The sequence below is a fragment of the Quercus suber genome, unplaced genomic scaffold, assembly GCF_002906115.3.
Source record: "Quercus suber isolate HL8 unplaced genomic scaffold, Cork oak 2.0 scaffold_179, whole genome shotgun sequence".
NCBI classification, from domain to species: Eukaryota; Viridiplantae; Streptophyta; class Magnoliopsida; order Fagales; family Fagaceae; genus Quercus; species Quercus suber.
In genome coordinates, this window is record NW_027069638.1 from 890474 (window position 1) to 914918 (window position 24445).

At 33.6% G+C, this 24445-nt stretch overlaps 1 protein-coding gene across 1 annotated transcript; it reads right to left on the bottom strand.

Annotated features, from left to right (window-relative positions):
- Window positions 1-17033: 17033 nt before the first annotated feature.
- Window positions 17034-21605, bottom strand: LOC136069593 (uncharacterized). The gene is made up of 4 exons (XM_065778298.1): window positions 21527-21605; window positions 18610-18996; window positions 18224-18437; window positions 17034-17544 (listed from the first exon to the last, which is right to left on the bottom strand). The coding sequence occupies exons 1-4, from the start codon at window positions 21603-21605 to the stop codon at window positions 17034-17036; spliced, it is 1191 nt and encodes a 396-aa protein (XP_065634370.1).
- Window positions 21606-24445: the final 2840 nt, after the last annotated feature.

The following is a 24445-nucleotide window of genomic DNA, read 5'->3' on the forward strand; positions in this document are numbered from 1 at the left end:
TAGATAACTCAACTAGCCAAGTTATTAGAGGATGGTACACTTGGTAAAATTCACAATCAGGCTGAGGTTGTGGATATAAGTCAGAATGGAAAGGCTAAAGAAGATTTAAATTTTGGGCAAGAATGGGATTAACATTGTTGGCCTTTAGCACTAGGTGGACCCAAAGAGAATACTGTGAATTTTGCGGCCCAACCAGTTGAAGCTGCAATTCAAGATTGGAGAATGCTTTTTTGGAGGGGAAAAGGTACTGAGGAGTAAAACTGTAAAGGAAAAAAATATATAGGGAACAGGACTAAACATTATAAATGGAATGCTTGCATGAGTATAATTGTCTAAGAATAGCAGCAGAGGAGGCTCTTATGAAACAAAAATCTAGAAATAGTTGGCTCAATTTAGAGGATAACAATGCTACATTCTTTCATCAAGCTGTTAGAGGATAACAATACTAAAAACTTAATCTGAAGAATGCTCTGGGAATAGGATAACAGATCCTCAACAGATAAAACAACTAGTTGTGTGGATACTATTATCAAAATCTGTTAGGCACCTCTAAGGGGTATCTGTCTCAAGAAATATGGGGAAACCTTCAACAGGTTTTAGACTTCCAAATTGCTGCAAATCAGACAGAAAATTTGATAGGGCAGTCTCAAGTATGGAGCTGTTTTCTTTGTATGGAGAGATTGCCCCTGGACTTGATGGGTTCACAACTAGTTTATACAAAAAGGTTTGGCCTGTTATTCAATCAGATGTCCATGCTGTTTGTTTTTAGACCCTTTAAAATACAACTAGATTAATCTAGTTAATTAGCCAAGTAATTACTTAGTCAAATTATGCAGATCTAGGTTAACACAAATATATCATATTATTGTAAAGTGCAGAAAATAAAGAATACAACAATATGATAACTCAGGAAAACCAAACCGGTAAAAAACCTGGGGAGGATTTAACCTAGCTATCCTCAAGGTAAACTGAATCCACTATGAAAGAATTGAAGTTTACATAATAGCGACTTAGACCAATAATATCCTATTGCTACCTCGAATAGGAAACTTACTACCACAACCACATGACAGCTCCAAGTCCACGAACTACTTCTTTCTTGAATTCCCGGCAAGTACAAGTACTCCCGCTTGTATATTTTTAAGCTCATGAATCTGCAACTAAATGATCATCAAGTTCTTGACATAATCTTGAATCTTGGAAACCTTAAGTGTATGTAAAGGCAACCACCTCTAGATCTCACAGAAGATTTACACACACAACATAAAGAGCAACCTCAAAACATGGCTAGGGTTTTCCCTTTTATACTTAGAGTAAAACATAAAACCCTACACGTCAAACGGGCTTGGGCTAAGTTGGAAAATTCTGCAGAAAATTGATCTGCACAACTTTCGATTGGTTGAGTCTAATTCTCGATCGATCGAGCCAAGCAGATTTACACAGTAAATCCTGCAGCTACTCAATTCCAATTTTACATACAACCACATACTTTGAGCAAGTCTAAACAAGACTAAAACGTTTTGATCATGGTTTGCTAACATTACAAAATGAAGTTCTAATACATTAATTTCTAATTCCTTAGAACCTAATAAACTCCCCCTTTGGCAATCTGTGACAAAACACAAACTTAACAAAATGCTCAAAGTTTACATAAACACAACCCATTTCAAAAATATTGCCCAACAGAACAAATCCAACCTTACTACTATCTATCGGTTGCAAGTGTAGACAGTAGTACGACTGAATCAACTTGTATATTTCCTGAAACACTCAACAAACGCATAAACACATGTGTGGAAAATACAAGTAACACAAAATAACTTCTTGATTTCACATAACACAAAAGAAAGACATATATCATAAATAACCTTATAAATATAAATCAATAAGCAATGTGAAACAAGAAACATATGTATCTCCCCTTATCATGGAAAACCAAAACAAAAAAAATCATGAGCTAAAAATGTAGATACACAATGAAGCACCTAGATACAATCTAAAAGCTCCACAACTCCAAAACACAAAAATCTCCCCCTAACAACAAAATCTCCTCTACAAATGTACTCTCCCTTTTTGTGTCGAATTGCTAAAGGGCACTCACTCATCATCAAAAGGACGTGGCGGAGGCAACCATCTAAAATGCTCCAAATCCGCTCACAAAGCACAAAGCTCATCAAGCATGTCCACCAAAATTTGACCATGAGCCGCTTGAATGGTCATAACAATCTCTAACAAACGTCGAATGTCTAAATCATCCAAAGTAGATGGTGGAAGAACAGCAACAGCAGCAGCAGTCGGATCGATAGACGCCTCAGTAGAAGTAGTACTTGTAGAAGAGGGAAGAGGAGGTGTGACACCAGAAGGCTCAACCCTAGGACGTTTAGAGCTCGGTCTCAACTGAGCAGCCCTTTGCCTAAGAAGGTGGCACCTATGGGAGCGATAATATGGACAGGCTCAGACGCTGGAAACTCATCCAAACCTAGATGTAACAAAATCTAGTGAATAAAAACAGGGAAGAAAAGAGCATGAGCAATAGAACTACTCCTATGAACCTCAGTCAAAGAACGAAGGAAAAGATGAGGAAAACTAATAGGAGTATCGGTAACAAGGGCATACAAAAATGCACAACACTCCAAAACAATGGTGTGCAAATGAAAGATAGGCCACAAGGAATGACAAGCAATCCTAAAGAAAAGATAGTGAATCTTAGTGAGCTTAGCAGTAGTTATCCTAGGTTCAGAACCCTACTAGATAGAAAACCTAGTGATGTAAGACATGATGTCATCTAAGGGAGGAGACTCATCATAAGGGTAGACAAGATGCTAGACCACAGGTACCCCAAGAGCATCAGCCACTACCGAAGGAGTAATGGTGTACTCTACACCTCGTATCCAACTTTTAACTAGAGTGTTGGAATCATAGAAGTGGATAGAGAGGTTCAAGTAGAACTCTCTAATCAAGGTAGTCAGAGGTGGATGAGAAATATCCAACAATGGCAACCAGTACCTACGCTCAAAGTTATGCTTACACTAAGGTCAAGCTCATCTAACAAAACCTTTCTCTCAGTCCAAATTTTCCTCTTAAGGTTAAGCTTCTCATACGTCTCTTGGTTTTTCTCACTCGGAAACCTCGCACTCTCAAAAGAAGGGACAGAAGATGAGGAGACATTCCTATTAGCTCTAGTCTTCCTAGGCATGATGCTAAGGAAAAGACAAGACACATAGAAAAGACCAAAAAGAGACAAAGAAAAAACCAAGGGCAAACTGCAAGATAGCACAAAAATTATAGAAACTAGCCGTGAACCCGCATGTTGCACGTGATAATTATTTTTATGGTAGTTTTATTATAATTTTTTTACAATTTAAACTAATCTAATAATAAGTAATGCATTTCGTAATTATATTTTTATTTATTATAGGAACAATCATAAATGTAATATAGGAACAATCCAAAACACCAAAAAAACTTAAACTAAAAAAAATTAATAAAATTTAACAATGATTAATTGAACCAATATTAGGATAAAATTTTGTTTTTGATAATCTATTAAGGTTATTTTCTTTGTAGAAATTATAATTTCGGCCACCCAGAACATATTATCAAATAAAAAATTATTAGCAAAATCTAAGAATTAAATTTCTATATAGGCATTGTTATAAAATAATAATAATTAAAATAAAATTGCAAAAGTTAAAATTTGTCACGTATACGATTATTTTCATTTGGCTAACCTTTACTTTTCTTTAAATGAATGGTATTATAGAGTACTTCTAATACAACTATTAAGAGTGCTTTGTCCACCACAAAAGATTAGAAAATAAACAAAAATTAGTAAAGTCTCATAGTTTAACATCTAAATTGAGCACTATAAAAAATCGTGCTATGTAACAAAATAAATACCAAATTATCCAAATCATGCTATGTAATAGAATAGTATTATATTTTTATATGTTATATTTAATTCTTTAGAATGCAATAGGATAACATTTAACAATCAAAGAGAATAAAAAATAAAAACAACAACAACAATTTAAAAAACAAAACTAAATCGCATTAACCCAAAATAAAGTTTTAAAGAATATTAAAAATTATCAACCTAAAGTAGAGATGCAAGAAAAATAAAAAAAAAGATCCACCAAAAAATTTATATATATATATATATAGAGAGAGAGAGAGAGAGAGAGAGAGAGAGAGAGAGAGAGAGAGAGAATTTTTTTTTGTGAGAGAAAACTATATATAGAATAGAAGAGATAGTGACAAATTTATAGTAAGAGGGTGTGAATAAGAAGAGACAAAAATAAATGAAGATGAAGGGAAAGAGGAATAATGATATTAATGTAGAGGGTAGTGAGAAGATGAAAAGGTAGGGGAGAGAGAAAGATTGAAGAAATAGTGGGGAGATGAAATGGTAAGGAGAGAGAGGTTGGAGAAGGTTTTTTTTTTTTTTTTTCCTTTAAGCTGAGAAGGCTCACACAAAACCCTAAAACTGAACTGAAAAAGTTTTGGATTGGGCTTGATAGTGGAACTAAATAAATAAGAAGTGGGCTGGATTAATTATACAGATTTATTATAGGGTGATAGTAGAAGTAAATAAATAAGTAGTGGGTTAGATTTATTATAGGGTAATAGTGGAAGTAAATAAATAAGTAGTGGCTTGCATTTATAGAGCTGAAAATTGTAAAAGCCATTTTAAAATTATAGGACAAATTATATTTAAAAAGAAAAAGAAAAAGAATGATGTGGCAGTTGATGTGGTGCAATGTGAGAGTAGTAGCATTAAACGCTACGCTTCAGCTTTTAGTAATATATAGATAGCAATTCTACATGATGCATGAACAATATAAGCAAATGATGCATGCTCTAATGCAGTGAGAAAAAGTTCAATTTAACTTTAAAATCATAAAATTGGCTTGAGTATAGAGTTTATACCAAAAACCCCAAAATTTTGAAAAACCACTTGTACAATTTTCAAGAAATTGACCAATTGATCATTAAACAAGATAGATAACACAATATAATGATCATATGATTCAATCCAACAAGCCAATTTCATCAAATTAAACCTAATTGAACAAAATCCCCAATTCGTGTAGTTTCAAGCCCTAGAAATTCCAAATTTTGCCAATTCAACAAACTGATCACATTAAACAAAAAGGATCATGTTTATAGCATCCCACAACAAAAACCCATTAATCAATTTTGAAAGAAAAGGCTTGAATCATGAAAAATCCCAATTTCCCTTAGGTTCGAAATTCTCCCTTAATGCATGACAAAAATGCATGAAAACTGAAAATAAAAGAAAAAGGAGGGGCAATAAGGTCTTACCGGCCTTAGATGAGAAAAACCTTACAAAAGGATCGGAGGAAAACGACAAAAATTGGCTTGGACCCCTTGACCGATCAAAGAGAGTGAGAATAGAGTTTGAAAAGTTTTGAAAAAGTGATGAACACGTGAAAACTCAAAGTTTTTAAAACACTCTCCACGCGATTTTTGATTGATCGAATATTAGATTCGATCGATCGAAAACGCCTTCAATTGATCCAACAGCGATCGACCACCGATTGAAACAGACAGAACCAAACTAAATTTTTAATCGCAATTTCGATCAGTCGAGAAACAGGTTCAATTGATCAAAATTTTGGAAAAATCAATTTTTTTTTTTTTTAAATCAAAGCATTTTATGCAAAAACTCCTCAAAGTATTGAATTTTATGAATAAAATGCATGAGTATGAGATGAAATGATTTTTAAAAACACTTGTTTTGAACCAAGTTTTCCCAAAATTAAGATTTTCAATCAATTCACCTTAAATTCTCAAATAGCAAACATGTTTTGCATAAAACTCAAGGAATTTTCAAACTTAGTTGGCCAAACCAAAATCACACACAATAACCTGTACAAAGTTTAGCAAAGAGTAACTTGTGTAGTGTGTGCAACTAGCAAAAACTTGAGATACATGTGAGGTGATATGTAAATAGAAATCAAGCACATTGTCTACAAAATTCATCACATATAATTTGAAAGAGACTATCACCTAAAGCGTTATATCATATAACTCTCACATCTCTCAGAAAACAAGCTTGCAATCATGTAAGTTTCTTGATTTGCCTCATATTGTACACACCAATTTTATTTGATCAGAAACTTATTAATAATAGTCGTAATAATGTACACACCAATTTTATTTGATTGATTTATTTAAAATCCAATAATGTACACACTAATTTTATCATTTAAACCGAGACTACACCTTATGTTCTTTTTGTGCATGTGCTACACTTTCTCGAGCACAAAATCTTACGATATATACTAAGGTGTTCATAATTGGCTAGTAAACAGTGGTAAGATAGTTATTTATGCATTTTTCAAAAAGTTCAAGTCCGACAATCAAAGGCATGCGACTTCAAGATCAAGACAAAATGATCAAAAACTATAAACATCTTCCCACATAACATGCACTACAAAGCTCAAACTAGTAAAATGCAATAAAGTAAGGTCATCCAAGGTACATAAACATGTTATGTAAAATTAAATTTGCCAACCTTGATTTTAAATCCAAGAAAAATAATGCAAAACACATTTTGCTACCTTTTTCCTTTGAAAAGTAATAAAAACAATCCTAGAATGAAATGCATGAATGTCATGCAATGCAAATCCTAGAAAAGCAGAGAAAACAAAATAACAAAAAAAATGGTCACAAAGAGTAGAGCGATGAAGCACAAGGACCGTGTCAGAAAGACTCGATTAAATTGAGCCTTTTGCATCCAAAACTTTTTAGATGCATCTCGAGCATTGGAGTTCTTTTTCACATTAGAATGATTTTCAACTCTAGGATTGGAATAAAGGTTTAGAATCTTTACCAATTCACCAATAAGCACTATAAGATCTTGTGCTTGAGGCACAGGTACTTTTGGTTTGTTTACTTACTTAGCAACTTGCAGCTTAAAACAGTTTGGATGTGCCCAGACTTTCCACAAAAATGACAAACCTATGCAAGCTTATCATGCAACTTACCCTTAAGAGAATTAAGAGCCTTAGATTTAGACTCTTAAAGATCAACCCTAATTTTCCTAGGATGTGTAACTTCTATAGATTTAGTAGCCTCACTCACAGAGGGTTTGACAACCTCACTCACAGGGGGTTCAGAAGAAGGAACAAAAGTTTGTGGAATGGGGTTCAGGCACAGAGATGCTTTCTACAAAACCTAAACCAGTTTTGTCAGGGGAGACTTTTGAACACTCAGTATGTGATCAAGTTTGGAGCTTGCAGACCTATTAATTTGTTCTCTAGTAACAGATAATTCAAGTTCCAAATTTTTAACTTTATCAAGCAAAAATATGTTCTCAGTCTTCACATTATTAAACAATTCATTAGTATCAAATAGTTTCACAGGCAGATTTTTCTTTTCAAGTTCAAGAGATGCAATTTTCTTTAAGCCTAAATCAACACTCATAGCATCCTTTGCAGCAACTTTGCAAAGTTTATTGTAGGCTTCTTGTAAATCTGCATCCTCAGAGAGTTCCCCATCAAACGGGTTCTCTTCAACAGCAATACTTTCATCAACTACAGCAGTAACAGTGAAAGCAATGAAGTTTCCATCCTCATCACTACCAGACTCATTGTTAGAAACTTTTTCATCACTAATTGTTACAACTATAGCCTTACCCTTAAATCTCAAGAATGTTGGACATTCAGATTTCACATGACCATACCCTTGAAACCCAAAACATTGTTGACCCATAGAATTATTAAAAGGTTGACCTACTTTCTCTTTAGGTTTTTCAGTGTTATTAACCTTAGTGGGATCATTCCTCCTAAAGTTTCTAGGTTTAGCAGTGTTCTTACCTCTTGCCCTTCTGTTATTGTTCTTAAGAAAATTTCTAAAGTTATTGGCAAGGTAAGTAATCTCTGTAGCAAAGAGCTCATCATCAAATCCACTCACATCAACATCATCAACAGACTTAAAAGCCATTGATTTGGATTTGCTAGTCTTAGGTAGGTCTAACTCTTAGGACTGAAGAGATCCTACAAGTTCATCAATAGGGATGGAGACCACATCCTTACTTTCAGTGATGGCAGTCACTTTGAGTCTAAAATCTTCAGTCAAAGATTTAAGAATCTTCCTAACAATTTTAGGTTGATCATAGATTTCACCCAAATTATATGCAGAATTAACAATATCATTAAGCTTAGCATAGAATTCATCAAAAGATTCATCATCAGACATCCTAATGCTTTCAAATCTAGTAGTTAATTGTTGCAACTTATTGATCTTAACTGTCTTTGTACCTTCATGCATAGTTTGAAGGATATTCCAAGTAGTATGAGCAACCTCAACATTAAAGATTCTCTTAAATTCCTCTATAGAAATAGCATTAAAGATAGCATTCATAACCTTACTATTAAAAGCTACTATTTCTTTCTGAGAAGTTTGCCACTCACCAATAGAAGTAGTGGGCTTCTCCCATCCGTATTCAACAGAGTTTCAGACCCTCTCATCAATAGATTTCAGGAATGCTTTCATCCTTACTTTCCAATAAACATAATTATTCTCATCAAAGTGAGGAGGAATAACAGGAGAGTGTCCGTGTTCCATGACAATTGGGGTTAAGGATCAGCTCTTAGATCAAAGGATCTACAACAAGAGAGCTACCAGCTCTGATACCACTTGTTTATTTTTAAACCCCTTAAAACATAATCAGATTAACCTAGTTAATTAGCCAAGTAATTACTTAGTCAAATTATGCAGATCTAGGTTAACACAAATATATCATATCATTGTAAAGTGCGAAAAATAAAGAACACAATAATATGATAACCTAAGAAAACCAAACCAGTAAAAAACTTAGGGAGGATTTAACCTAGTTATCCTCAAGGTAAACCGAATCCACTATGAAAGAATCGAAGTTTATATAATAGCGACTTAGACCACTAACATCCTATTGCTATCTCGAGTAGGAAACTTACTACCACGACCACGTGACAGCTCTAAGTCCACGGACTACTTCTTTCTTGAATTCCCAGCAAGTACAAGCACTCCCGCTTGTATATCTTTAAGCCTTTGAATCTGCAACTGAATGATCACCAAGTTCTTGACATAATCTTGAATCTTGGAAACCCAAAGTGTATGTGAAGGCAACCACCTCTAGATCTCACAGAAGATTCACACACACAGCATAAAGAGCAACCTCAAAACGTGGCTAAGGTTTTCCCTTTTATAATTAAAGAAAAACATAAAACCCTACACGTCAAACAGGCTTAGGCTAAGTTGAAAAATTCTGCAGAAAAATGATCTGCACAACTTTCGATCAGTCGAGTCTAATTCTCAATTGATCGAGCCAAGCAGATTTACACAGTAAATCCTACAGCTACTCGACTTCAACTTTACATACAACCACATACTTTGAGTAAGTCTAAATAAGACTAAAACGTTTTGATCATGGTTTGCCAATATTACAAAATGAAGTTCTAATACATTAGTTCCTAATTTTTTAGAACCTAACACATGCCAACTAATCATTCTTCAATTTAGGTAAACTATTTGATGAGGTGAATGCAACAATTGTTACTCTTGTTCCTAAAGTAAGCAATCCTTTAAGCATGGGGGTTTTGTAGACCAATTTCTTGTTACATTATCATTTATAAGTGAATCACAAAGATCTTGGCTACTAGACTTAGAGCATGCTTGAATGATATTATTAGCCCCAAGTCCCCAACCAAATTGCCTTTGTACCTGGCAGGAATATAGCTGAAACTTTGCTATTAGCTCATAAAATAATTAAGAACTAATAGAGAAAAGGGCCAAGCCAAGTGTACCATCAAGGTGGACATTAGGAAAGCTTATGATTCAGTAGAATGGTGGTTGATAGGCCACAATCTAAATGACCCCTTGTGATTAAACCTAATTAATTAATTAGTCAAGTTGTTAATTAATCAATTAATCATGCAATTGCGTGGAGGCACAAACAAATCACCAAAAACTAAATATGCAGCGGAAATTAAATAATACGGTGATTTGTTTACGAATAAGGAAAACCCTAACGGCAAAAACCCCACAGGTGATTTTCAAGTTACCGCTCCTGAACTTCACTATTATCAAATCAAGCGGTTACAAGTAAAGAATCCTAAGTACCTTACCAACCTACAGTTGAACCCTTACCCCAATACCCAATTAGACTTGATCTGTAGCGACAGTTCCTACCTTTGATGCACGGCTCCCAAGTACGTGACTAACCAGTTTGATGCGCGGATCCCGATACGCGGCTCATTCCTTTGCACGAATCCCAGTACGTGACTAACTCCACAGCAACCCTTTGATTGTTGTAGTTGATTTGCAGCAGCTTTACATAGAAACACCAATAAGATCTTCAATGTTGGTGCAAGAGACTTTGCTTGGTCACAAAACCCAAAGGCGTACAAGAAACGCAGTAAGAACTCTTTCTTCTGTAGGAGAAGGCTAGAGTTTCAAAAAGGAAACCTTATAAAGCTTTCTAGGGTTAGGTTTTTCTTTTTCCCACCTCCTTTAAATAGGAGCTTAATGGGCTCTCCTATTCCAAATAGGTTTACACAAACCTTGGGCTTTCCTAGTCCAATAAGGGTTATACAAACCCATAAACAAATAGCCTTTTAGATTAAAAACGTTGTGGCTATAATCTGAAAATCCGTAAGCTCGATCGATCGAGACATCTATCGAGCTTTAAAGAATCTCGACAGATAAAGCTTCTGTCGAGGAGGTATCGAGACCTGCAGATTGCACTTTTCTTGAGCAGTTCTTGAATAATCTTCATATTTTCAATTTAACCACTTGTAATGATCATCTTGAACCTACTTAGATTTACCCAAATATAAGTAAAGTGCGTTTTGTCAAAGGATATGTCAATTACATAAAAATATGTCCCCAACAGTGGTTTACCTTTTTAGTGCCTTTAGGTTGTGGGTTTCCCTAAGGATATGTAATTTAGGTGAGGGAGTGTATTACCACTCCTAAGTACTCTGTGGCTATAAATGGAGGACTAGATGGTTACTTATGAGGAGCTAAGGGATTAAGAATATGATATATTAAAAGAGAGAGTTGGGGAGTGGGGGAGGGGTTTTTTTACCAGTCCTGGTTTCTTCTTTCTAGAGCTTCAGCAACCAAGCTGACATATGTTGGAAAAATGACACATCCGTTACGCTTCCCACCAAATATTGACCCATAAAAGAAATTTACTCTTCAAAACCTTTCCTTCCCACTGTAAGCATATCTTGTCCAAGGTTGTCAAACGAATATGTCATTCTTTGTCTGAAGCTTCACTTGTTGTAAATTTCTATTTCTTGTTGCTCACACAAACCTGCACATACATATATAAACAGATTGATAGGATTTATTCTTTATATATAAAATCAGGCATGTGATAGACATAGGAACTATGTTGGCCTCCTCACTGAGATTGTGTACTGTGTAATATTTGGTTTGAAGTGGTCATGTCATTAAGAAGGTCTACTTCCTTTTTCCATCTCCTGGCATTTAAAATATAGGTGAAAAGCGTGCATAGAATGAAGCCAACACCTTGATATTATATATGTTCTACAATCTCATCAACTTATAGAGAGACGCTAAATCATCTTTCTCCATTAGTGTAACTCTTATATTGCATTAGTGCAAATCACTCAATCAATGAAAAAAAAAAAAACTCTCATTAAAAAAAAAAAATGAAAAAGAAACCAAGAAAGTTGTACCAGTCATTATAGTTCCATTTTTTGGAAACAAATAATAAGAACCAATCATCATGGGGTTATGACGATGATGCTTAGAGAAGTTTATAGGTGGACAACACCTTTGCATAGAGAAATCATCTCTAAATATTAGCACTCAAGGCTAAAGTAAATTCTTATTTATCAACAAAACTGATTTACAATTGGAATTACAGCTATTTTATACTACTAGCCACACAAGCAGCCAAGCCTTGCTAAGTGATTACTGTTTTAATTAACTACTGTAACAGAATTAGTTACAGTTGTAACTAGCACATGCTTAGTTTTTTTTTGTAACTAACTTATAGATTACTGTTGGCTGCTGATTTTGATTGTAATTCAAACATCATGTCGCAGATGTTCCTACTCCTGCATCAGATGCCTTTTTAAAATTGCATATAATTTACTGTAACAATTTTAAAAAACCATGAGAGCTAAGAATACATTTAGGTCCAATGAAGCATTGACCTTGGTTTAATCTTATTACTCACAACCATTAAAGACACTTGACTGGTAAAAGATAGACCACTGTTAAGCAAGTGTTTGTGTTAATATTTCATCAATTCTTAAGTTTGATAGGAGAAAGGATTGCTAACATATTTAGAATAGTCCTAGAAAAATGCCACGATGCACCCTTCATAAGAGTAGAATTTCTAACCAATACACCAAGATGCGACTCTGTAGTTATCATTAGCAAATAAGAACTTCTTTTAGCAAGAGGCAGTCTAAATTCTAGCTGATCGAACAATCACCACTTGTCATGAACAAAAGAGTACAATTCCCCATGAGAATTCTCAAACTTTGTGAGACCCCCTTAGACAACCCAAGAATCATCTCTGACATACTCAAATGTCATATCTCAATTTCCATAGCCAATGAGATATAAACATCTCATGGTGTCAATCTCCACATAAATTAGCATGTGCCATCTTCTAATGTAATATTAAGTAGAAAAGCAACATCCATACGATCTCAACCTAATTCAGGTATTAGTCTAGAAAAAGGTTACCAACAAAAGACTTCCATCAAATTGTCTTTTATTTTACTTTGACATGCTAACGAAAAAAGCTACCACCCACCACCAAAGAGCCCATAGGAGGAAATTTCCTCAAACACCATGTGTAAAATAAAAACACAAGACCAAATAGGATATCACCCCTTGCGAATTGAATAGCCCACATAATATTCTGCAGACTATTTCACAAAAAGGAGGAAAAAGGGTCCCAATATAAATAAGTATAGCATCTTATAACATGTATATGTGATTATAGCATGAGCTAAAATGAGAAGCTCTTCAACTCACCTCAATTACAAACTTTGAGTAACACAAGAAAAAAATATTGTAGATTAGAAATTCAAGGAAATGTGATCTCTATTTTAATTTGAAATGAAGGTCTAAAGGTTGGGTGTAAAAAACAAGTGTAGCAAAGTGTGCAAATACCATTCTTTTCCTAACATTAGTGAGTAGCATAAAATTTCAAGTATCATATGTGTCAAACAACCATAGTATCACTTTTGAAAGTTCTTATTAACAATGTAAATATATACACACTTCAATCAATTTGACAGTTTTACTAAATACTAAGCCATTCAATACTAGTAAGCTCATTAACTTTATTTTGGATGCTCCACAAACCACTTAAGCAGAAAAGGAACATACCTTTAATCAAGTTCACTAGCATTATCTTCAAAATGATTCTTCATTTCCTAGCCTTCTTTGTTAGTATTTACAAAGTTGAGTTGAGCCACCATTCTTAATCTTTCTCTATTAATTACGGTCTTATGCCAAGTCTTCCTTTTTGGGCTGTCATTGTTATTTACAATGCCCTTGGTTTCTACTGGCATTCAGGGACCACGCCGTTCAGTTTATTCACTACCATTATGAAATTCGACCCCTACAAGAATGATTTTGATATTGTAGGAATTCCACAAGACAATGAGCAAGCCAACTGTAAGATCCTGCTAACAACAGAATCTTTGGAGTGTGTAGGCAAATGATGATCAATCAAGATGTCATGACATATTTTCTGAATGAAGAAGAGGCTTGGAACTAGTTTGTGCAGAATGTAGGAGATATAATTTGAGCCAGAATATTTTACTATTGTTACAGGAGAAATTGCTAGGAAATATTGTGATCTGCAATTGGCAATCATGTCCATGAGGAACCAAATGATAAGTGAGCTGTGGAAGAATGTGCATAGCCTAGGCAGGCTGCCACTAAAATTTAAGTATAACTCATTAGCAAGTAAGAATGTTTTAACATTGTTTTTTCTTGTATTGTTACCCAACACCTCTATCTTTAATGTTTCTATCAAACCATGACCCATCTTCACCACTCTCTCCCACAAAGCTGGCCTTGAATTATCTAAGCTATTATAGCATCCAAACTTAAAGGACTCTGCCAAGCAGAAATACTTAAGACAAGAATAGCTCTTGTTCTCCATTCTTCTTATTCTTATCAGCCCCATTACACAAATCGAGTATAACCTTTTTCTTTTCTCTCTTCAGAGCATTCCATTTCAAGTGATAACGATCTTATTGTTTACCCTACATCTTCCATTGTTTATCTAACTCCTCTCTCTTAGACTTTTCAATCAAAGACAAACCAACCTTCTTAAAAGTGCCAACATTCGTAGCCAGATAATGGAATGTGTATGACTATGACCCATCATTGTTATCCACAAATATCAAACTTGATAAACTGGAATTATTGATTGAAGAACTCTCTAATTTCAGCCTGGATTTGCAACATAACAGGTTTATACAATGCTAACATGAGCTGCACTACTACATCAATTTTAGTGTTGGCACCTTGGGAGCTCACTAGTCAGATATATATAATGAAAACTAAAAGATTACACAATAGCATGTTATCATCATTTGCAAAAATCAATTCTAAATTACAAAATGTTTTTCAACTAGTGGGCATTTCATCATTAGTAAACACAAAGTAAAATCTTAGATGAATTCTACTTGTTATGTTTAGTTATAAAAATACTATATAGACAAAATGAATGGAAGAAACAATACATCATATCACCATACATAACTCCCCATTTCACATGTCTTGGAAACTCTCCTTCTTCAAATCAGGGGCTTTTTTGATGACCACAACTACATCTCCATTTAAGAGGATTTCTCCATACTTAGGATGTATTAAAGTTGCTATTTTTGGTATATTGGGTATTATTTAAGCAAAATAATAGACGTCTTTTAGATGAAAAATCCAGCCTCACATTTTTACTAACAATTACTTCTAAGAAATTTCATATACTTTCAGAGAATTTGTAAATTAGGTATAACTAATAATTATGATTGCAACAAAATAATAGGTAAATTTACCAACCAAAAAAAAAGAAAAAAAAAAGAAGGAAATTTTAAAGTTATCAGCCTTACATGGTTGTATGTGATTGATGCAACTTAAAACTTGAGGTCTATAAGACCTTTTGTCAAACAGGTAGGATACACCTCAAATTGAAATACTACCAACAGCCCCATAATGGTCACATCTTTAGCAGCAGGTGAATGTTCCAACTCCCAACCACTCATTCACACACAACCTGCTCAAATGTTGTTCAAAACTGAATACACCCACCCAAAGCAGACTAGACACAAACCATCACAATTCCACCCAAAAAAAAAAAAAACAAAAAACAAAAACAAAGGAAATCAGAAAACGAAAATAGAGGAAGAGAGAGGGAGAGAGAAACTTATCTCCGGTTGCTGAATTTGAAGATTGTTTATTAATTTCACTAATGAAGTCAGCGACACGGCTTCCATTAGTGAACTAAACTAGTGGGCAGCTCTAATAACACATTAGATTTAATTTAACAATAAAAAAACTAAGGCTCAACCCAAAAGTAGTATATAAAAATTAAAATTAAACCACATTTTTCCTTTCTATAATAGGTTAAAGGGAAAGGATTGGTCATATTACTTAAAATTAGATATCTGTTTAAGAAGCTACTCAAATGCAATATATGTCTACAATGAATTTTATAGAATAGGGTTCATGCTTTCACGGATAATGTTTATAGAAGTTAATATGCATGTGGATTTGTGCAATGTGCGTGGCAACTACCTCAAGACTACACACATCAAAGTGGTCACAAATGAGAAATGGTACCTAACAAGTAGATATGCTTCTGAAGTCATTGACAGCAGTGAATATTAAAATTGGAGGTCCTTTGATACGAATTTATAAAATTCAAACTTAACTGATACAACTTTTCCAACTCAGATAAAGAAACAATCCTCAAACATCACAAGCATTCTAAAAGGACAGATCTGAAACTTAAAGACTGAAATGACAGTTAATTAAGAGCTTCAGTGTATACTATTGCCTAGCATCTCATTAACAAGATCCCTCTATTAGTACCAAATCGGGCCATACATGTAGAGGATTATCAAACACAACATACTAGAATCCAAAAAATTCTTGTATAACATGGACAAACATCAAAATACTATCTTGGGGAGAAATACCAATGCCACCAATAAATACTTCTTGATCCTGATATGTTGCTCATACAATAGAAGGGTTCAATTATAAATAAAAAAAAAAAGAAAAAAAAAAGAAAAAAAAAAAAAACAATAGAAGGGTTCAATTATAAATAAAAAAAAAAAGAAAAAAAAAAGAAAAAAAAAAAAGAAAAAAAAAAGAAAACACAAAGTAATCTCTTCTATGTTGTAACAACAAAGTGCTCCAAATCAAACAATCACTTGGAACAGTACTTAGTCAAACTATGAACTCTATAAATAAAACATGAGAAAGATACATTATAGGAGAAGCTTGAGGATATATATGAACTTTTAAAAGATAAAATATAGAAGCAGATAACGACATACTATTCACAGAATCATGAGTAAAATAAAACAAAAAATTACAGAGGAACAAATCTAACTGAGAAGTTAGAATGCATGAATGAATGACTATTGGTTAAATTCAAAAAATTTACTCCTACTAGTAAAAGATGATTGCAAAATCATATGATCAGTCAATATAATTCTAGGTTTGATGATATATTGTTATAAATTTAAATTTTGTTCACAGTAAGATTCTGATGTCTCAATTTTATTTTCTAAACAAAGTTCATATTGTAAGTAATGTCAAGAAATGGAAAGAAGACTTGTTTGAATAAAAACACAAGTTCACACTAATAGTCTAAACTTGATGTTATAAAGGGTGAAAGAGATTCAATTTTTATCGTCATAATAACACATTCAATTCAATAATAATGAACTAATGCTCAATCCAATAGGAAAATATAGACATTAGAATTAAAACCACATTTGTCCTATCTATACACAATTCATGTGGATGTGGAAATTACATGGCACACATTGATAGATCAACTCGTTGCAAGGATCACTACATTTGTCACATGGAGGGTGATCCTTAGTTTCCTCAATGAAAGTAAGGGGGTGTTGGTGACAATTAAATTTGTAAGCACCTCCAAACTTCCAATTTGGGTATTTTCCAAGAATACATTTGGGATGTGCAAGATAAGTGCAAACTGCACAGTAGTAGAACCAATGGTTTGGATTTCGTTCTTCTTCACAAATATCACAATAATATTCACCATAGTCATCTTTAGCTGCATAACTGAGAGTGAAGGGATGCTCACGTTGTTTGTACCTTGTGGTTTGTGATAGTGTGGCACATTTAAAGCCAAGTGTAAATTCACAACTGGTACAACGGAATACTAGATATCTTCTATCACCACAACTATTGCAACTCTGTTCATTGCCTGTGTAGAAGAGAATAAGTTGGTGCTTATGACCTTCATGGGTAAGGATTTCTGGAACCAAACTACATTGAACATCAAGTTTAAACCAGCATAACTCACAATTGTAGACAAAGCTAGGGGTGTGCATGGGTCAGGTCGGGTTGGGTTAAGGGGATTTTTTGACCCAACCCACCATGGTGGGTCAAAAAAAATTCAATCTAACCCAACCCATCACATAAATCCAACCCAACTCACATGGGTCAGATTGGGTCGGGTTGAACCCATGGGTTAGACAAATTATTATTATTATTATTATTAAATTGAGTAGAAAAAAATATAAGTATTAATATATTAAAAAAAAGACTCAAAGATTAGTATCAATGTAACTCCTTACAGGCAAACAACACTAATGACTAAACAACAATAGTAATTTACTAGAGTTTGTGTAAACTAATTGGCTTTTATATAAGATAGGAAAAACGGGTTATTTTAAAAATTTTATTAATGATATAATATATTTTAAATATATATATTAAATATATAAGTGGGTCGGGTCGGGTTTGGCGGGTTTAAAATTTTATGACCCAAACCCAACCTAACCCGTTATCAAAAAAAATTTTCTAACCCAACCCAACCCACCAAGCCCTAAAAACTGAACCAACCTGGTGGGTTGGGTTGGGTCAGGTCGGTTTTGGCAGGTTAGCTACACATCCCTAGACGAAGCCATTTGTTGACTGGTCATAGGCAGGACAGTAAAAAAACGACTTTTGGAGGGTGAGTGGGTGTTGATGAAACGGGTGTTGCTTTTTCATTGGTAAATTAGCACAAAATTTATGAAGAAAGAAGCTACACTCAACACAACTATAAAAAGGAGGAAAAATGGCTCTTACGTACTCATCGCATTTTTTATTATTGTGAACCTCCTCATCAATAAGCTTTAAGTCATGCTCATGATTGAAGTGTTCAATTTCTATGGCTATTTCAATGGATGTAGGCCGTCAAGGCTGAACCACGTAACCCTCGTGTTCTTGATGTTCCTATTCTATGCTTCCTCTTCCGCATCCACTCTAGCATACACAACATGGTATAACACATTGCGTTTGATAATATTCTCCATTTAACATGGTATCAGAGCTAATATTCAACACCGTCCTCCCCCACTTTGATATTTTTGACTTTGTAAGCTGCTAACTCAACAGATTGATCGAGCTCTACATCTTTTTTCTCCTCATCTTTAAGTTCTAGCAAATTTATGTTCTCCCTGTTTTCCTCGTCTATAGCACAATTGAGGTGGGCAATGAAATCGCATTTGGAGCAATAGTAAAGCCCGTAGCGTGTGTCCACCTTTTGAACACAGAGTAGACAAAATCGGGAGTCAGATTCATGGATTTCAAGAGAAGAATGGGTGAGGTGGAGAGGGTGTCTGTGACGTACAACTTTGACTCTACGTGGGAAATAAGCACATTTGCTATGAATCCAGAAAACGCATGAGGCACATAGATAGGGCACACCCTTGCCTTCTTTGCCGCAAATGTCTCAAGTGAATGCGATCCACTTCCAAAAGGGAGTTAATGGGTGATCGTGAAATTCAGGTTCAAGTTGTAGAACAGCACATCTAATGTGAAGGTTGAAGTCGCAACGATAACAACGGTAAGTGTATTCCTTACGAGATTCTTAACAGACTTGGCATCTACTCTTTTCTTTCTCTTTAAGATAACCAGTTTTTTCATAAAAAAGAATAAGAGGATGTAATGGGTGCAAGGGATGGAACAACGCAAGGGGTAGTTCTACACATAATTTATGATGGCAACGCACAAATCCGCATTCTGTACAACTATAGCTGGGACCCCAACAGTCGCGACAAGTATAACTTCTTATGTCGTCTTGATTGAAGACCAAGGGATGCTTTGGATGGCAGAAATGTAGAAGTTGCTGTTGTTGCTCCATCTTCTTGTATCTCATGCACAGAGTCACAAACAAAATAACATCCAATTTGTTTAGAGAAAAATAAAAACGTGAGTCAATACGACAGGGCAAGTAAGCTGAATCCAAATCTATATAGATGAAAAGAAACAAAGAAAGAGAAATAGGCGTGTGAAACACCGATTTTTTAATTTAAGAAAAGATTGAAGGCTTCTTGTTTTGGGTGGGATCAAACGTTTATGAAGGAGTAGTGTGTACAGAATTTGGGCGTGAGTGAAAGCAGCATTTAATTTGCACATCAGGTGTTTGATTTTTTGTGTCTAATAAAAGAAAGTAAAGAAGTTTGGATTTTGAATAAAAATTGGATTTGGGCCTGGTTGTTTAAGAGGCCCAGGTGAGGGCGAAATATTTTTATGGTTGCGGCAAAAAACTGTTATGATAGATGATTTCTTCATCTCTTGCAAAGATAAAGACAATACAATCTGTAACTTCCTCTGGTTAAAGATTTTATTATTGCATTTTTATTTTTTTTATTTTTTGCAATCTCAAAAGTGGAAGGCAATGTTAAACTTAAACGTATTGAGTTAGAGAGTAATTTTTTAAAATCGTATTTTCTTTTTTCTTTTTTCTTTAGTTAAATATGAATTTTTATTTAAAGGAAATGCACCTAAAAAGTTAAGAATAAATAATAAGAATACTTTAACAACAAAAGTTCCAACCATGTCTTTAAATTCCCCCAATTCTTCAGAATTAAAAAGTTTTTTTTTTTTTCTACTTTGTTCCGCTTATGTCAATTCTTACCATTCATCAAAAAGTATTTAATCCAAATCCAGGTTTTTTATTGTTCTATATATCAAGTTGGGAGTGCAGCTAAGTTTGCTTTCATATTTGATATGGTTAGTTTTCTATTATGCAACTTTTTACTTAAGTCAAGTCAGTCACTATATAACTCAAAACAACAATGCCATTTAAACAAAACTTCCAACAAAAAATTTAGTTGTGACTATAGTTTGAGGATACAAAAAAGAAAGAGTAAAGCCTTTTAGAATAATAACTTTCAATTTACGTGCCTATAGTTTGAGGATACAAAAATATAGTATTAATCCAAGTGCAATAGAAATTTACTACAAATTTTAAGCAAGCTTAGCAACTTATCATTTATGAATAATAATAGAAAAACACGCGTATATATGAACAAATTTATAAAAGTAACTATTAATACTTACAGCAAGAACAATTCAATTTTGGCTTCAAAACACATCTAGAAAAGTCTCTAAGTTACCCTCAATTTCAATATTGTTAGAACGAAGGTCATGAAGAACTCATTAATGACTTCTACTATATATAGTGTATCCTATGGTATCAAAAAATAAATTCGTTCTCCAACTCAAGAGAAAATGAAACAAGAAAGAACAAAAACACAAGCAAGGAAGAAATATATTCTTGCTTGCCAACAACTTAAAGTCATATACTTTTCTTTTTCTTTTATCTAATCTTTTATATTTTTTAATCTTACTTATCCATGTCATGACTTCTTACTACCATTTCCTTTTTCTATTTTTATTTTCTGTAAACATGTACACGCTAAAATGTTATTTTTGTTAGAATTAGTGTCCTTAAATCCTATTGTATGATGCTATGTATTATATTATGTATGACAAGCCTCGCATTTTTACTAACAATTACTTCTAAGAAATTCCATATTCTTTCAAAGAATTTGTAAGTTAGGTATAACTAATAATTGTGATTGCAACAAAATAATATACATGTACCGCAAAAAAAAAAAAAAAAAATTATGAGCTTTACCTAGTTGCATATTATGTATAATTAATGCAACTCGTGACTTGAGGTTTATAAGACCTTTTGTCAAACTGGTAGGATACACTTCAAACTGAAATACCACCCACAGCCCCACAATGGCCACTCCCAATCACTCATTCACTCACAACACACTCAAATGTTCTTCAAGACACCCAAACACACCCACTCAAAGAAGATCAGCCACAAACCAACACAAATCCACCAAAAAAACAAAAACAAAGGAAATCAGAAATATATATATATATGTGTGTGTGTGTGTGTGTGTGTGTGTGTGTGTGTAGGATGTAATGGGTGCAAGGGATGGTGCAACCCAAGGGGTACCTCCACCTCTGTAGTTTGGAATGAAGACCAAGGGATGCTTTGAATCGCAAAAATGTAGAAGTTGTTGTTGTTGCTCCATCTTCTTGTATCACATGCACAGAGTCACAAAAAAAAAAAAAAAAAATAACATCCAATTTGTTTAGAGAAAAATAAAAGCATGACTCAATACAATAAGGCTGGCAAGCTGAATCCAAATCTATATATGATATATAGATGAAAAGAAACAAAGAAAGAGAAATAGGCGTGAGAATTCAGAATTGCTGCCTTTTCAGTTTTGTAGCATTTATTTTTATTGCTCGATTTTGATGTGAAAACACCGATTTTTTCAATTTAAGAAAAGATTGATGGCTTCTTTTGGGTGGGATCAAACGTTTACGAAGGAGGAGTGTGAACAGAATCTGGGGCGTGAGTGAGAGCAGCAGCACTTGCACATGAGGTGTTTGATTTTGTGTCTAAGAAGCAAGTAAAGAAGTCTGGATTTTGAATGAAAATTGGATTTGGGCCTCATTGTTTAAGAGGCATGGACGTGACCCAGAGGAGACTAATTTTTTAGAATTGTATTTTTTTTTCTTTTTTTAATTATTTAAATATGATTTTTTTTTTTTTATTTAAGGAAATGCACCTAAAAAGCTAAAGAATAAATAATAACAGTACTTTAACAACAAAAGCTCCAACTATGTCTTTAATTCTTCCCCTAATCAGCTTAAAAAGTTTTTTTTTTTTATTTTTTTTTTATTTACTTTGTTCCGCTTATGTCATTCTTACCATTCATTAAAAAGTATTAATAATTTGCTAAACCCATAGTCGGAATAATTTTATTTGCTACAACTATCATATACTTACTAAATATTAAGGTGGTCTATTATTTTTTTTAATATCAAGGTGATTAGGCATTAAAAACTCACAAATCTATAAAGAATTCTTATGGTTTTGTTTTTTTGGTTTTTTAAATATACTAAACGGCTAACCATGCATGTGATTAACTTATAAATAGATATTAAATAAAAGCATGGATCCAAGAATATAGTAACATAAACCAAACTATTTAGTGGTAATATCTCAAAAAAATATAGTATTAATCCAAGTGCAATAAAAGTTTACTACATTTAATAGCTATATGACAAATTTTAAGCAAGCATAGCAACTTACTGTTTATGAATAATAATAGAAAAATATGTATATATATGAACAAATTTGTAAAAGCAACTAGTAATACTTACAGCAAGAAGAATTCAATTTTGGCTTCAAAACACACCTATGAAAGCCTACAAGTTAGCCTTAATTTCAATATTGTTAGAACTAATGTCATGAAGAACTCATAAATGACTTCTACTATATATAGTGTATCCTATCGTATCAAAAAATATATTCCTTCTCCAACTCAAAAGAAAAGGAAACAAAGAAAGAACAAAAACACAAAAAAGCAAGAAATATATTCTTGCTTGCCAACAACTTAGAGTTATATACTTTTCTTTCTCTTTTATCTAATCTTTTATATTTTTTAATCTTACTTATCCATGTCATGACTTCCTACTACCATTTCCTTTTTCTATTTTTATTTTTTCTAAAACTGTCCATGCTAAAATGTTAGTTTCTCATTTATGTATGAGATTTTGTACACACATAAAGTTCTATTTCTTGCGTGTGATGAATTTTGAGGTGGAAATTTCTCAAAATTGTACTTTGGAAATTTCATGTGGGCCTACTGCTAAATTTTCCTCATCTTGTTTAAGGAGATTAAAAGAGTTTTTTTAACTTATAAAAGTTGTAGATGATTCCTAGCCTAAAATCACGCACCTTTCTTCATATTGAACTTTCAAGCATACTAAGCACCCAACTATAGAAAGGATGGTTAAAGTTTGGGCCCGTGGACATTTGTAATAAGGTGTTTCAAATTAGTGATGGCTCATATATAGTTTTTTAGCCCACTTTACTCCTCCCATATAGTTTCTCACTCTCTGGGCTAAACAGTGATGGCCAATGTAAGGCTCAATTTCTATCTACGCACTTAACTTCCTTTCTAACTTATTATTTTGAAGGGGTTTAGCATATGATAAGTCAAAAGATCCAAACAAATTTTACAATATTTTAAAAAAAAAAATTATTGATGTTGTTTGTTGTGATAAATGTATCATAAAAATGATGTTACGGTTAATAAGAAAATGATATTGTTCCAATAATAACTTACCACCTTAGAGCATTCACAATAAGGCATATAAAATTTTTTAGCTTTTAACAACTTAAAACACTACTTTATCTATTTTAACAACCCACTTTATATTACACCATACAACAAAGATTTTATATTTTTTACCATGGCTTTTGACTGGAGTTGTGGTGAGTCTTTGTGTTAGAACCCCTTTCCATCTCCCTTATGTGTGTGTGTGTTTGTTTCTCCAAAAAAAAAAAAAGATTTTATATTTTTTACCACTTCATTAAAATATTATTTCTTTATTTTTTTAATTCTTTTTTATTATCAATCTCATCTCTTCCTCTCTCTTTCTTCCCCTCTCTTTCTTTGTGTATTTCTCTTTTTCCAAACAAAAACAAACAAGACCCACCCTCACCACAACAGATACTGCCAACCACCACCCCCATCAGAAACCCACTGCCACCACCATCTATACCCACACCCACTACCACAGCACCAACACCCACAACCTTAACCCAAATCAAAACCCAAAACCCACCAAATCAACAAAAACCACCAAATCAACTAAGACCCAAACAAAACAAAAAATTATCAGCTACAATCCAACCACAATCCAAAATCGGACCAAATCTCAGCCTCAATCCACCATCTACCACCACCACGATCAACTGGTGAAAAGGAAAAAGAACCCATATATCACTAACCCACAAACCACCATCACCGACCCACGATCACCATCACTACCAGCTAGGAAAAAAAAAAAAAAA

What these genes read in the sequence shown, in the direction of transcription:
- LOC136069593 (XM_065778298.1), bottom strand. Translation starts at nt 21,605, where the DNA reads ATGGAGCAACAACAACAACTTCTACATTTTTGCGATTCAAAGCATCCC. An exon ending in TCCAAACTACAGAGGTGGAG is followed by an intron (nt 18,997 to 21,526) that starts GTACCCCTTGGG and finishes CATTCACTTGAG; the next exon opens with ACATTTGCGGCAAAGAAGGC. An exon ending in TATCAAAGTGGGGGAGGACG is followed by an intron (nt 18,438 to 18,609) that starts GTGTTGAATATT and finishes CCATTGAAATAG; the next exon opens with CCATAGAAATTGAACACTTC.